The sequence below is a fragment of the Pristiophorus japonicus genome, chromosome 9, assembly GCF_044704955.1.
Source record: "Pristiophorus japonicus isolate sPriJap1 chromosome 9, sPriJap1.hap1, whole genome shotgun sequence".
Lineage (NCBI taxonomy): Eukaryota > Metazoa > Chordata > Chondrichthyes > Pristiophoridae > Pristiophorus > Pristiophorus japonicus.
This window is the reverse complement of record NC_091985.1, coordinates 64,218,600-64,235,201: the sequence shown is the minus strand read 5'-3', so window position 1 is coordinate 64,235,201 and position 16,602 is coordinate 64,218,600. Positions and strand designations below refer to the sequence as shown.

At 41.8% G+C, this 16,602-nt stretch overlaps 1 protein-coding gene across 6 annotated transcripts in view; it reads right to left on the bottom strand.

The window, feature by feature from the left end:
- LOC139273075 (transcriptional-regulating factor 1) overlaps positions 1-16,602 on the bottom strand; it is a 309,697-nt gene that overhangs the window by 80,202 nt on the left and 212,893 nt on the right. For 5 of the 6 annotated variants that reach the window (XM_070889402.1, XM_070889400.1, XM_070889397.1 and 2 more), the window contains 3 exons: positions 11,054-11,275; positions 2,725-3,085; positions 1,150-1,210 (listed from right to left, as the gene is read on the bottom strand). In XM_070889402.1, coding sequence (XP_070745503.1) covers positions 1,150-1,210; positions 2,725-3,085; positions 11,054-11,275 — 644 coding nt within the window. The remainder of the gene's footprint in view (positions 1-1,149; positions 1,211-2,724; positions 3,086-11,053; positions 11,276-16,602) is intronic. The other variant, XM_070889401.1, reaches the window with a different exon arrangement.

The following is a 16,602-nucleotide window of genomic DNA, read 5'->3' as shown; positions in this document are numbered from 1 at the left end:
ATTCTGTTCAATTGTATCAAGCATTCCACATTCCCAAGCTTATCTGTGCTACTTCATCTTTCATTCCACAAAGCTAAGGGGGAGTATTTGGTCAAGATTCAGATGCTATTTCATTTTTTGGTTCGCATGAGGTAACTTTCTGTCTTGTATTCAACATGTCAGAACAGCTTAGTGTAATCATAGAATGATATAGAACAGAAGAAGCTATCGAATTAGTCCCAATCCCTGTCCTTTCCCCATAGCCATGCAACATTTCCCCTTTCAAATATTTATTCAATTCCCTTTTGAAAGTTATTACTGAATCTGCTTCCACCATCCTTTCAGGCAGAGCAGTCCAGATCCTGACAACTTTTGAAATAAAACACTTCTCATCTCACCTCTGGTTCTTTTGCCAATTGCCTTAAATCTGTGCCCTCTGGTTACTAACCCTTCTGCCACTGGAAACAGTTTTTCCTTATTTACTCTGTTAAAATCCTTCATGATATTGAACACTTCTATTAAATCTCTCCTTAATCTTCTCTGCTCAAAGGAGAACAACCCCAGCTTCTCTCATTTCCCCATGGAACTGAAGTCCCACATCACTGGCATCATTTTAGTAAATTTCCTCTGCACCCCCTCCAAGGCCTTGATATACTTCCTAAAGTGTGGTACACAGAATTGAACACAATACTCCAGCTGGGCCTAACCAGTGATTTATGAAGGTTGAGCATAATGTCCTTGCGTTTGTACTTTATGCCTCAGTTTATAAAGCCAAGGATACCGTATACTTTAAATATTAAAAACAGCTTTCTCAACTTGTCTTGCCACCTTCAAAGATTTGTCCATGTACACCCACCCCAGGTCTCTGTTCCTACATCCCCATCACTTCATACTTCTTTGCGTTAAATTTCATCTGCCCTTTCACCCAGTCTGTCTATGTCTGCCTGAAGTCTGTTACTATCCTCCTCACTGATTGCTACATTTTAGAGTTTCATGTCATCTGCAAACTTTGTGAATGGGAGCCGGGGTACCGCCCGGGGCCTGAGGCACCCTTATTCTGTTCCTGAGCACTTCAATAGGATTTGTACCTTTCCGGGGTGTGGGGACAGAAATGCACAAGCAACAGTTTTACTGTATTGTGTTAAGTGATAGTTAAAATAAGTCACTTACGGTTCAATGTCAACAGTCTGTTCCCCAGGTCCAGGGGTAATTGTCACTGCATCAATACTATCTGAAACCAGGGCAAAGCAGTAATGAGTGGAAATTCTTGGGTCATCTTTCAGTAAAAACACAGCTTTTTCTGTAAAACTAACTGAAGAGTTACCAGTTAGTCTTTGTTTAAATATCAGCAGCTAACAGCTACTACCAGCCCTGAGAATATTTGTATTTTATATGAAGATATTTGACAACATAGGAACTGGAGTAGGCCATTCAACCCCAAGCTTGTTCCACCATTCAATTAGGCCACAGCTGATATGTACCTCAACTCCATTTACTCACTTTTACTCCATATCCCTTGATACCCTTTGACCAACAAAAATCTATCGTGTCTGTCTTTAAAAACTTCAATTGACCCATAATTCACCACCTTTTGGGGAGCAAGTTTCAGATTTACTGCACCCGTGTGAAATAGTGCTTTCTGTTTTCACTCCTAAATGGTCTAGCTCTCATTTTAAGATTTTGCCCCCTTGTTTCAATACCCCATCAGAAGGCAAAGTTAATCTGTATCTACCGTCAAGTCCTTTTATCATTTTAAACACCTCGATTAGATAACCCCTCAACCTTCTAAGTTGAAGGGTATACAAACCAAGTTTAAACAACCAGTCCTCATAATTTAACTTTCAAGCCATGGTATTATTTTGGTGACTCTTTACTGTACCCCCGCCATGGACTGGTTGGGCCAAATGGCCTATTTCTGTGCCGTATATTCTATGCAATCTCATGTAATCTTATCCTTTGAGGTGCGGTGCCCAAAACTGAACACAGTACTCCAGATAGGGTCTAACCAAGGCTCTATACAACTAAAACACAACTCCTCACTCTTGAATTGTAACCCTTTTGAAACAAAGTCCAAAATTCCACTAGACTTTTTGATTACTTTTTGTACCTGTGCACAAGCTTTTCACGATGTGTACATGGACACCTAAATCACTTTACCTGTCAAAGCTAAACACTTAAAATAGTTAGAGTGACACCTTCAAAATGTAAATAACTCTTCTTTAGTTAGTTGCAGTATTGCATTTAAAATTAGGACTTATAATGCAGTTACACTTTTATCCAGAGTAACTTTGGTGGGGGTATAACATTTCAAGTCTGTGGCATTTACCCTACTACAGATACAAGATCCCAAAATGCATCCACCGACAACCAGGACAGACCATTGTACAATAAAATGGTTTCATTAAACTGGAGGCCCTTACTCGCTAGAGACAGAAGATGCCCCTCAGCAAATTCACCAGCAGTCATAAAAAAGTAGTGCAGCTCAGGTACAATGAAGACAATTTATTTAACGTAACATAAGTCAGATGACACATCGTTTAATGTTGTGTTTGGACCTTTGCTAAACTGCAACTTAGGGGAATTAGTTAATCTGCTTGACTAGAAGAATGGTCTGTCATCTAAAATAGCATAATTCTAATGATCTTAAAAATACTCACTAAATTAGAATTGAACCAAATTTAAAGTCTGAGCTTCCCAATTAAAAATTCCAGAACCATACAGCAGAATTAGATATAACATACTCACTAGCTCTCCCAAGCAGGATACGTGGTGTTGAAGGGGTGATTGGCAGTGCTGGATAAGTGCCACCATGTGAACAAATGACACTGGTGAAAAGACCAGAGCCTTGTCTCACTGGACTTAACATCGGGGGTGGGGTATAGGGTGGAAGCTCATGCGTCCTGTCCAGCAGGTGATCTCCCATGATTCTTGGTGAGCGGAGCTGACTTTGGTACAGAGTGGCGCCTGGATATGAAGTAGAGAGGTTGGCAGAAGGTGGAGGGATGTAGAGAGGCTCCGGCCTATGTCGATACTTCTTCTTGTCTTGCTGAGATCTGAAGCTATCTTCCGACAGTGGACTGCAGGGTTGACACTTTCGGACAATTTCCTAAGAAGTTCAGTTTGAATTTTATTGAGTTTTTTGAACAAAAGAAATGCGTAATTAAAAGTGTTTATTAATATATTTATGCACACAATATAAAGTCGATAACCACAGCAAATCAGAAAACATTGTTGTATTTATTTCCCTTTAAATGACGGCAGTGTCTTTTCTTTTCCAACTAAGTATTTCCCCCTCATCCCCAACATTAAAGATAGACTTCAGATCAGTTGAGATTAAATACAGAAACACTGTCAAAGAAAAACACACACACCATGGAAACAACAAGTACCAAGCATCGAAAGCTGCAAAAAAGGGCAATGACAAATCAAAACAGCTTCTTAAAATCAGAACACTGTTTGATTCTCCACTCACTTTCATAGCTCAGTAGAGGAAACAAAAATTGGAATTGGAAGAAACACACCCCTCCCAGAGCCTTGTTAGTAGGAGAAAATAGTACAGATTTTAGCTGTGCTTGTTGTAATAGGCAGATGTTGCAGCACTCCTTCTCGAACAAGTAGAACAGCTTGCATTAGCATTAGAGCGTAACCCATAGATTTCAATGGACTGGGGGCATGACAGTGTTACCAACTTAAGGATTTTTTTTTAAAAACACATAAGCATAATTTTTTCTGTCCTGTTTACCTTTAGTAAAGCCACCAACTCAGGAGTGGCTAGACTGTGGACTTCATGACTCAACCATTGTTTTGGTTCACCGCGGATTGATGGCGGATGCTGATATATAGTGAGATACACAAATATTAGTTTTCTCTTCTCTTCCTCCAGTTGAGAGAATTCAATTCTAGGAGAGTCAGCTCACCCCACCAAAGAATACCTGCCGCTGGAAGATCATCAAATAGCAATGATAGTTGCCATGGTGCAAAGGAGCATACCTGGCCAGCTGAAGGCAGCTGTGTGGGGAGCACAATTTCTATGGAGGATGAGGTAAATAAGCATTTTTTTAAATCCTACCATTTCTTTAACGTTGTGTGCTACTACTTTTCATTCATTGGTTGGACAGCAGTTAAGATTGGATGATGGGATTTCCCAGCAATGTTCAAAATCTCATTTGAATAAGGAGGAAAATTAGGTGACCATTTTTTTCCCTACTCTGAAGTTCCAACTTTCTGGTCCAAAAGAGGATGTGAAAAAGCAGATAATATAAAAAGGAAATAGTCATGGATTTTAATAGCATTTAAAAGTAAAAGAACAGTTAAACAAAGGGTTGAGGTGATCAAGGATGAAGGAGAAATCTAGTTATGGAAGATGAAGGTATGGCAGAGATAAACAAATACAGGTGCAACATCCCAAATCTGGAACTCTGAAAACTGAAATTATCCAAAAAACTGACATTTTGCGCATAGCTGATGGAGTCGTCCGCAATTATTGTCCGAAAATCGGACATTTTTGAGACAAAACCCCAAATCTGATACGGATTCGGTCCAGGATCAGGATTTCAGACAAGAAAATCAAGTCTGAAATCTGGAATCCTCAACTGAATCCGTGCTGGATTTTGAATCTCGCCGCTCAAAACCCAGCATGGATTCGGTTGAGGATTCCAGATTTCAGACTATTGATTTTCTTGTCTGAAATCTGGAAAAACCCAAAACCCGGAATGGATTCGGTCCCGAGGATTCTGGATTTCAGACGTTGTACCTGTACTTCACACCCATTTTTATAGAGAATGGTTGGTTGGGGCAATGCACGTATGCGACACGCATGTGGAACAATCGTTATAAATAACAGAAGAGGAACTGGTCTGAATAAACAATTACAGGACTCAAGGTAGAAAAGTCATCAGGCCCTAGACTCTAGACTGTTGAAGTAAATGAGAGGAGCTCGCAGAGGCTGACCACAACTTCTCAATCCTCTTTTGATATGCAAATTCTACCAGAGTTACTGGAGGGCAGCCAACATAACACCCCTTATCAAAATGGGAGACGAGGATAAATCATTTAACTATATATCAATTAATCTAGTTTCAGTTGTGATCAAATTAGTACCTGGAAATGCAAGGGATAATCAAGGACATCCAGCACAAATTTGTTGAAGGTAAGCAGTGTTTGACAAATCTAAGAGTTTTTTTTTTAAAGTGGATAAATAAAGGCAACGCAATAGATGTACAGCATTTGCATTTCCAGAAGGCTTTGGATAACATGCCTCACAGGAGGCCTGTTACAAATGTTCAGATATGGTACAAGAGAAAATGTAGCAGCATGGATAGAAAGTTGCCTTACAGAGGAAAGAAAGAGTTGGGGTTAGCGACTGTTGCTCAAATGGGAGAAGGGTTGGATGTGGTGTATCCCAGGAGTCAGTAGAGTCAACCTTTGTTCTCAATATATACTGGGCATAGGGTGCACAAAAACAAAATTTGCTAATAGGCAGCCTTCAGGAGATGGACAGTGAGCAGACAGGTTTGCAGTTTAATGTGGGTAAGGGTGAGGCAATGCAAATTATGAGTAAAAACAATGAAATGGGAGCACACATTCAATAGAAAAACACTGAAGGGTGTGGATGCTAACAGAGACACCTAGGGGTTCAAATACACAATTTCTTGTAAGTGCAAGTGCAGAAAGATAAAGCCAGAAAAAGAGCCAATCGCATGTTGAATTTTATAAATGGAATATAGGGCACAAGAGCAAAGAAGTAATTATGAATTTGTACACGGCAATGGCGAGATCACAACTGGAATACGGTGCACAGCTTTGGGTGCCACATTATAGAAAGAGTATTGAAAGCACAGATTCGACAGAATTATATCATACAGTGAGAAACTATGAGGAGAGACTAAAGATACTGATGCAGAGAAGGCCAATAGGAGATGTTAGAGGTTTTAGGGAGTAAATAAGGAAAGACTATTTCCTATGGCAGGGGAAATCACTAACAAGGGGACAATTTAAATATGGAGAAAAGTTAAGAGAAGAGAAATTTCTTTACATAGGTTATTTGAGCATGGAATTCTTTGACTTAGTTTAAGCAGAGACCACTGCATCTTTCAACAGTGCAGGTGGGTAAATATTTGAAATTCGACTAGGGGAAGAAAAAGCAATGGGATTCATTTTGGGTTAATCAAGCAAAATTATAAAAGTCAGATCTTCAAGAATTCTTTACTACCTTTGCCCACCCAACTGTTACTTTCACGGTCAGCTCTTCTATCTGGGTCAGTGAAAGAACTGATGCTATTTTACCTTGCATGGAAGGTTTGATATCTCCTTCCTCCATCAGATCTGGCACTATTTTATTTCATCAGGCCTGTTGCTCTGCCACCTGTGATAATAATTTTGCCTGTTGAAGTCGGTATGTTGATCAGTCTGAACCATTCCATGCCAAATTTATCTCTGCTCACCACCTCTGTAAATCCAGGACTGGTCCCGCTCAGCCTAATGTTATGAAAGTGCCACCTACTGTATTCCTAAACCTCCAGCAGCTACCTTAAAAAAAACATTTTCATAGGGATGTGGGCATCGCTGGTAAGGGCAGCATTTATTGCCCATTCCCAATTGGATGGATGGTGGTGGTGAGCCGCCTTCTTGAACCGCTGCAGTCCTTGTGGTGAAGGTATTCCCATGGTCTTTTTGGGAGGGAGTTCCAGGATTTTAACCCAGCGACGATGAAGAAACGACAATATACAGGTGCAGCGTTGAAAATCCAGAGGTACAGAATCCGGGACGATCGGTGGTTGGGTCGTCCGGAATCCGTAAAAGTTTCGGAATCCGGACCTGCCGACCTCGGGGCCCCACCACTGCCTGACCTTGGCCCTTATCTCAGGACCTCCTCGCTGGCCCGCACGAACACTTCCTCCACAGCTGGGTCCGACCCGCACAGCTACTCCATGGGGGGGGGGGGGCCTGCCCAAACACCTTATCGACGGGGCAGGCCAGCCTGAACAGCTCCTCGGCAAGACCCCCCCTACCTTTGACATTCCAAAATCTGGAAATACCCGAACCTGGGCTCGGGTGTTTCCGGATTAGTGACGTCAGAAAGATGATCGAAAGTCTGGAAAAGCCCGGAGCCCGAGGGTTCCAGATTCTCGACGCTGCACCTGTATTTCCAAGTCAGGATGGTGAATGACTTGGGAGGGAACTTGCAGATGATGGTGTGCCCATGCACCTGCTGCCCTTGTCCTTCTTGGTGGTAAAAGTCACGGGTGTCAAAGAAGCTGTAGCAAGTTACTGCAGTTCATCTTGTAGATGGTACACACTGCAGCCACCGCGCACTGGTGGTTGAGGGAGTGAATGTTGAAGGTGGTGGATGGGGTGCCAATCAAGCGGGCTGCTTTGTCCTGGATGGTGTCTAGGTTCTTGAGTGTTGCTGGAGCTGCACTCATCCAAGCAAGTGGAGAGTATTCCATCACACTCCTGACTTGTGCCTTGTAGATGATGGAAAGGCTTTGGGGAGCCAGGAGGTGAGACACTTGCTGCAGAATACCCAGCCTCTGACCTGCTCTTGTAGCCACAGTATTTATGTGGAAGGTCCAGTTAGGTTGCTGGTCAATGGTGACCCCAGGATGTTGATGGTGGGGGATTCAGTGATGGTAATGCCATTGAATGTCAATGGGCGGTGGTTAGATTCTCGCTTGTTAGAGATAGTCATTGCCTGGCATTTGTGTGGCGCGAATGTTACTTGCCACTTATCAGCCCAATGAATCTTCCTTTCCACCTTATTTTGTACTGATGTTCCACTTTTCTCCTCCAAATATAATCTTGATGATCTTGGTAAAACTCCTCCCTCCATTGTGGCATTCAGATTGATTATGCCCGACATCACTTTCTCCTGGGAAATCTGCCTCGTTAACAAGATTCCCAAGAATGGAAAGCCCTTTTACCCTTCAATCTACCCCTCTAGTGACCATATAGTGGGGTTAATCCATGATCATCATTCTGGTTTTCAGCACGGCTGTTTGCTGGCAATCTTCTTGTCTGAATTGTTCACCTTTGAAATTGTGTTATTTAATATTTTATTATACCATTTGTAATTGTTTTGGACATTTCCACAATCTCTGGCACTGTACACTTCTAATCAAATTAATGCAACACCTCCTATTTGTATAATTTTAGTATTTTGTTTTCCTTTAAAATCCTTCATCTGTAGTTTAGTTGACAGAAACTCTGTTTGCATTAACTTAAGATTTCCCAGCACTGTCTTCTCTTCTATGCAGTTCTTTCACATCAAAGATTTCCACTATTAATCATCCAACCCAATTCATTTGTTTTCTGATGCTTCCACTCTGCATTCATAACATCCTTGAGACTGCAAAGCCGAGGTGCTTACAATTACCAGCCATTTGTAGTGCAATGGAAGGATCACATCATGGAACAATGGAAATCATGTTCTTTCACTTCTTCTGACATTTTTTAATGTCTCTTCCAAGTTTATTCAACTGTCAGAAACTTTTATTTTTAATGGCTCCACCATTAATGGCTTAACCCGTCATCATTTATTGATACTCTTTGTCTCATTATCCTCTGACCATATCTGGAACTCACAAGTTGCTTAGTTTCCTCATTGTCAGAAATTCTCCTCCCTCACCAACAACTTAGTTCTCTATCAAACCCATTTGTCCAAGACTTGAAAACTTCCCTCATCTGTCGAGTTTCTTCAGGCATCCCTCTTGTATTTCTGCACAGGATACAAGAAAAAAACATCCTCCAGCTCAACACCAGAAAGGCATAGTCTTCAGTCCCTGCAACAAACTCCACTCTTTTGCCATTGACCCCATCCCATTCCCTGTGAGGCCTCTCTCTCCGGCTAAACAAATGCATTTACAGCCATGGCATCTCATTCAATTGTATTACCAAAACAGCTGGTTTCTCCCTCCGCAAAACTGCCTGCCTCTACCCCTGCACTCTCTCCCATCCAGAACATTACATTCCTTTGAAACAAGCCTTCTGGGAAATCCCCCCTCCCTTGCACCCACCATTTCAGCCTCTTCGAGCCCGACTCTCGACATCTCTCTTCAAAACAACTCTGCCTCTTTATCTATAACAACCATTTCAAAACCCATCTCATTGACCAAGCTTACTGTCACATCTCCTAATCTCTCTCCTTATGCCTATTTGTGAAGCAAGTTGACATGTTTATGTTAAAGGTGTTATACAAGTTTAAATTGTTGTCATTGGATAGGTGAACTCTCTTTGTTTAGCCTCTATTCTTTCATCCATGCCAATCCTTCTCTATTTAATCATTACTAGCGATGTTCCTTCCAAGTTTCCTGTTCCCCACTGCCAAATCAAATCAGTCATATTAAACAAAATAAAGGAGGCAGAATTATTGGTAAGATTTTTGAAGCTAGAAAAAGCACATTTCCCCGCCTTAGTGGGAAAATGCATCAGCTAATGTGGAGATGAATCATACAGACTGGATTATACCAGACTGCATTCCTGGTTTATGCTGATTTGAGGTGAGGTAGTGGCGAAAAACTATTACCTGGGCTAGTTCTTGTTCCGGATCACTACCTAATGACCCCTCTTTGGGAAATGAACGTGTAGATATCAGTGAAGGACAGGATTGGGGTCAGTCGTGATGGCTTACAGCCAGATAACCTGCCAACACTCAACTGTACAGTCTCACACATCAAAAATAGCCACTTGGGTGAGGTACACAAGACCACCTGGTGCCCTGTAGAATCGCGTTTCTCCACATGAACTCTACAGGAGGGGGAAAAATTGGAGGGGAACAATGGTGAATGCAACAGCCCTCTATCACAGCACTATCACCAGAAACCACTACAACAGAGAAAAATTCAACTGGTTACTTTGTAATTGCTCTCCAAAAGCAACAAATCCTCTTCTGCAGTCAAATTCTGACTCCATGGTGGGTATGTTTCCTAACAAATAGGTCACATAGGCAAGACAATTTATCCAGAGCATCTGGGTGGCAATAACTATCACGTACCCGCCTGTAAGAATTCTGCATTTGGAAATAGCATTACTATGAAACCATTTTGTTGAGTTATTAGACACAGCGAGGAGAGGAATGAATAGATGTCAATACTGTTGGAAAGCAAAGCTATATTGTTACAAACTTCATTTCTCCAGAACAAAGCAAGCATGTGGTTAAAAATATCGAATTTTATACTGGATTTTGTACGACTGAAATGTGTTTGTGTTCTCCTTTAAAAGGCTGTGATTGTTTTTGCTGCCTCTATGGTAATAAAGCAAGATCATCTTTGGTTTCAACTAAAAACAGAGACAGATAGATATAGATTCTGAAAAGTGGCAAAGAACTTCATGAACATAAACAGCGAAACAAAGTAAAACAGAGCAGTTTTTGAAAAATGTCTTCAAAAAACAGTTTCCCTCAAGGACAGACTTAAACATTCTTCAAAGATATGAGTACAACAATTACATCTTTCTGTATATGTTGCTTAGGCACTGTTAGAGAATGTCTGGCACCGACATTACAATGAATGTTTTGTTGTCATTGGAAGTGCTGAACTGAAAGACAATTCAGTATTTTTCATAACCATTATCTCTAGAAAAATTGGACTGCAGAGATTCCTACCAACAATGTGAGTTGCAATTGACTTGAAATACAGGAGTACAGAAGCTTCACTTTTCAAAGTCACAACAAGGTCAGAAGGGCAATAGCATGCAGATAAAAGCAAACACAGCAAAATTTGATTTGCACATGAATCCCTTTGCATCCCAGGAGAATCTGGTTTAGAATCTCAAAATAATGAATAATCCAGACCATGTTTGCAACTGCAGGAGTTGTGCATTTATATAAAGCTTAAAAATGTTCTAAACTGAAAACCAATGCACTTTTAATGGAAAGATCCACTATTTATGAATTATAATTTCACAATTTATGAATGTAACCTGAGCTGGAAACTGATAATTTCAGTTAGTATTTTACCAACAGCCTGTTCCTATCTGAAACCCTGCAGCGTAAGCCATGACAGTTTCCCACCAACAAGCAAAGGGTTTCAAACAAAGCACCACTGGCAGGGTTAGTAGCAAGAATGGCAGCACTCACAGAGGATGAGCAGGGTTGGGCCACTTTGGGAGCGTGGGGTGGAGAATCAGTCATCTTCGTGAGGACTGGCATCTCGTCATCTGACACAGAGTTGGCAGGCTTGTCCTTGGCAGTGGTGGCCTGCTTGCTGGGCTCAGCAGGCAGAAGCTTTACAGGCACAGAGACAGGCATGATGATGGGCATGAGGTGATCCACCTCTTTAGGCTGCTTCTCTCCTTCATCCTGTACAGACAACCAAAGGCTTTCAGCCTCAGTTACAGAGGGGTCCTACCAAAGCAATACACCTGAGATAGATCAGACATGATCTAGCATATTAATGAAGTAATATACCCTCAGTTTCTAAATGCAGTTGTACCTTAAGAAGTGAATTAAAAAAAATTAATTTCAAGATACTGCCATTCAAACGTACATAAAAGTCAAAGATCTGACGTACTTTGCATGATTGGTTTAGCTCCTTCAGTCTTCAATTTCAATGTGCACATTGTATTTATTGTTGGATTCCAATGTGCATTACCGGCAAGTAATATTCACTTTGGAGCAATTCCATGCATTAATTTTTTTTAAATGCATGAAATTAAATAAACTGTACTCGAAGCACAGGATAGTACAATTATATTAACCAAATACGTGAACCAAAAAGATGGTTGCTCCAATAATATCGCACCACATTAGTGTGCTATAGTGAAATTTGATAAAACAATGTATTAAAGTCACGTGTTAATGATGCGCATTCACAACAAATGACTGTAATTAAGCAGATTAGCTCCCACTATAAAGTGTGTTGAGAGGTTTAAACTACCTTTCAATACTTTATTCAAATTTCTCTACAGCACTTCAGAACCTTTAAGACTAAAGCCTCAGTTATAACCTGCAGGACCGAGTCAAGAAACTACACTCAGCATGGGATGAGAACCACATTTACAAATTAAATATTTGGTGCCTCATTTGAAACCAGTTGCACTTGCCATTTTATGTTTTAAATTTGCCATTGCAATTTGCTACCCCGTATCAACTGCAATGACCGCAATACATCAAGCCTCTCCATCTAGCAAACATGGAGAATCCAGTTTGCTTTGGTGAACAGTGCAGGTGAGTATGTTGTTGAAGAAACTTCTGCCCTCAGTTAGAAGTTACTTAAAACACAAGCAGTCACTCCTTCAAGGATCAGTGGAGAAATGTGCCATGTGGCTGAGCCATACAGGCCAAGAAGTTTGATCACTGTGTAGCGTTACATGGTAGAAAGGGGTTGGTGATGGTGGTGACAAGGTTGCCCAGTATCCCGAAGAACAACATTCAACTAGTAGGTTCCCACTCAATCACTTTCCATTACACCCTGCAGCCAAGTACATGTGTATATACATTAGTAAAAGCAGGATTTGTCTTAACTTTGATTACTCCCACAATACTAACACTCACTATCTAAGCTTACACATGACAAGCATCTTAAATGAAGGCGCAAAGGGCACCTGGCATCCATGGAACTGTACACCCTGAATCACTAAGCTCTACAAATATGGCAAAAACAAGGAAGTGAATTGAACTGAGGGAGGAACAATGCTGTGCTGGAAGTGTAGTTAGTTTACCAAACATTCCATTCCATTCCATTCATTCATTCCTAAACAACATATTGGCCCCGATTTTGCTGTAATAACGGCAAGGCTGGAAAAGACGCCGGATTAGTGGAACTCTCTGCTGACAAGCCCGCGAAAAGGCTGGACAGTTACAGCGAGGTGAACGGTGAAATGTTTGCCGCTGAGAGCAAAATCGGGGCCACTGTCATTTACTTTTAACTGAATATGGCTTCTGATTTAGTCACAATGGGGCCGTAATGTGTAGCCCCCACGGCCACGTTCGAGGAGTGCACGCACGCGTAGGGGCCCCACAAGTTCGGGGTTTAGGCATGCGCTAAAACCCGGAACTTGTGATCTAGCAAGAATTCTCTTGGCAGATTATCCACATCGCCAGGAAAAGGGCATCTGTGAGCGGAGAGTTGGGCTATTTGCCCAGCGAATGTCCATGAAATTCTTCTGCCTGCTTTTACCAGCATAGAGTTTTTAAAAAAAACAGAAAAATAAAATTTTATCGATGATTTAGATTTAAAAACCTGTGTAATAAGGTAAAATTATTTTTAGCCACTATAAACATTCAGCATTCAGGCATTCAGGAAGGATAGAATAAAAGGAAAAGGAGGTGGGGTAGCATTGCTGGTTAAGGAGGAGATTAAGGCAATAGTTAGGAAGGACATTAGCTTGGATGATGTGGAATCTATATGGGTAGAGCTGCAGAACACCAAAGGGCAAAAAACGTTAGTGGGAGTTGTGTACAGACCTCCAAACAGTAGTAGTGATGTTGGGGAGGGCATCAAACAGGAAATTAGGGGTGCGTGCAATAAAGGTGCAGCAGTTATAATGGATGACTTTAATATGCACATAGATTGGGCTAACCAAACTGGAAGCAATACGGTGGAGGAGGATTTTCTGGAGTGCATAAGGGATGGTTTTTTAGACCAATATGTCGAGGAACCAACTAGGGGGGAGGCCATCTTAGACTGGGTGTTATGTAATGAGAGGGGATTAATTAGCAATCTCGTTGTGCGAGGCCCCTTGGGGAAGAGTGACCATAATATGGTGGAATTCTGCATTGGGATGGAGAATGAAACAGTTAATTCAGAGACCATGGTCCAGAACTTAAAGAAGGCTAACTTTGAAGGTATGAAGCGTGAATTGGCTGGGATGGATTGGCGAATGATACTGAAGGGGTTGACTGTGGATGGGCAATGGCAGACATTTAGAGACCGCATGGATGAACTACAACAATTGTACATTCCTGTCTGGCATAGAAATAAAAAAGGGAAGGTGGCTCAACCGTGGCTATCAAGGGAAATCAGGGATAGTATTAAAGCCAAGGAAGTGGCATACAAATTGGCCAGAAATAGCAGCGAACCTGGGGACTGGGAGAAATTTAGAACTCAGCAGAGGAGGACAAAGGGTTTGATTAGGGCAGGGAAAATGGAGTATGAGAAGAAGCTTGCAGGGAACATTAAGACGGATTGCAAAAGTTTCTATAGATATGTAAAGAGAAAAAGGTTAGTAAAGACAAACGTAGGTCCCCTGCAGTCAGAATCAGGGGAAGTCATAACGGGGAACAAAGAAATGGCGGACCAATTGAACAAGTACTTTGGTTCGGTATTCACGAAGGAGGACACGAACAACCTTCCGGTTATAAAAGGGGTCGGGGGGTCTAGTAAGGAGGAGGAACTGAGGGAAATCCTTATTAGCCGGGAAATTGTGTTGGGGAAATTGATGGGATTGAAGGCCGATAAATCCCCAGGGCCTGATGGACTGCATCCCAGAGTACTTAAGGAGGTGGCCTTGGAAATAGTGGATGCGTTGACAGTCATTTTCCAACATTCCATTGACTCTGGATCAGTTCCTATGGAGTGGAGGGTAGCCAATGTAACCCCACTTTTTAAAAAAGGAGGGAGAGAGAAAACAGGGAATTATAGACCGGTCAGCCTGACATCGGTAGTGGGTAAAATGATGGAATCAATTATTAAGGATGTCATAGCAGTGCATTTGGAAAGAGGTGACATGATAGGTCCAAGTCAGCATGGATTTGTGAAAGGGAAATCATGCTTGACAAATCTTCTGGAATTTTTTGAGGATGTTTCCAGTAGAGTGGATAAGGGAGAACCAGTTGATGTGGTATATTTGGACTTTCAGAAGGCGTTCGACAAGGTCCCACACAAGAGATTGATGTGCAAAGTTAGAGCACATGGGATTGGGGGTAGTGTACTGACATGGAATGAGAACTGGTTGTCAGACAGGAAGCAAAGAGTAGGAGTAAATGGGTACTTTTCAGAATGGCAGGCAGTGACTAGTGGGGTACCGCAAGGTTCTGTGCTGGGGCCCCAGCTGTTTACACTGTACATTAATGATTTAGATGAGGGGATTAAATGTAGTATCTCCAAATTTGCGGACGACACTAAGTTGGGTGGCAGTGTGAGCTGCGAGGAGGATGCTGTGAGGCTACAGAGCGACTTGGATAGGTTAGGTGAGTGGGCAAATGCATGGCAGATGAAGTATAATGTGGATAAATGTGAGGTTATCCACTTTGGTGGTAAAAACAGAGAGACAGACTATTATCTGAATGGTGACAGATTAGGAAAAGGGGAGGTGCAAAGAGACCTGGGTGTCATGGTACATCAGTCATTGAAGGTTGGCATGCAGGTGCAGCAGGCGGTTAAGAAAGCAAATGGCATGTTGGCCTTCATAGCAAGGGGATTTGAGTACAGGGGCAGGGAGGTGTTGCTACAGTTGTACAGGGCATTGGTGAGGCCACACCTGGAGTATTGTGTACAGTTTTGGTCTCCTAACCTGAGGAAGGACATTCTTGCTGTTGAGGGAGTGCAGCGAAGGTTCACCAGACTGATTCCCGGGATGGCGGGACTGACCTATCAAGAAAGACTGGATCAACTGGGCTTGTATTCACTGGAGTTCAGAAGAATGAGAGGGGACCTCATAGAAACATAAAATTCTGACGGGGTTAGACAGGTTAGATGCAGGAAGAATGTTCCCAATGTTGGGGAAGTCCAGAACCAGAGGTCACAGTCTAAGGATAAGGGGTAAGCCATTTAGGACCGAGATGCGGAGGAACTTCTTCACCCAGAGAGTGGTGAACCTGTGGAATTCTCTACCACAGAAAGTTGTTGAGGCCAATTCACTAAATATATTCAAAAAGGAGTTAGATGAGGTCCTTACTACTAGGGGGATCAAGGGGTATGGCGAGAAAGCAGGAATGGGGTACTGAAGTTGAATGTTCAGCCATGAACTCATTGAATGGCGGTGCAGGCTAGAAGGGCCGAATGGCCTACTCCTGCACCTATTTTCTATGTTTCTATAAAACATGTACATTTACTTTTCAAAAAATCAAATTTTTGTTTTAAATATTTAATTAAATGCCATGTTAAAAAAATCACATTTAAAATGAATTATTTATTTATTTGATATGTAGAGGTATTTTTGGGGGTATTTCCATTCATACTTATGGGGTTCCCGTACATACAAAATCCCCATAAGTATGAACGGAGATTCCCTTCTATCATTCATTGAGTTGGCCCGCATGATCCCAGGGGCCCCCGCGTACCACATGCGCCCGAGATATGTGGCCCAGGACGGCGAATCTTCGTACCTCCCAGAGCACTAGGTTTGTGGGCATTTTATTTGTAGATCAGAGGCATTTCCCCGCAGGAAGCCTCCGACCGCAAATTCAGGGCCAATATGATTTGAATGCAATTGTATTATTAAACGAATTCTTATGGGACTCCATAATTGGAATATTTTGCTTTACCCCTGTCTTTACCATCTGATTTCCTAGAAAAGTTTAATTATCATCTGTATAACCAGGAATGATTTGCTTTGATGGTAGAAGAGTAAGACTTACAAATGGGCAACCTTTTAGCTTCCATTCATGTTGGATATTTCGATTCTGCAGATATTTCTGCTGTACCCACAGAAGAGGGAACAGCAGAAAAAAATAGAAGCACATAC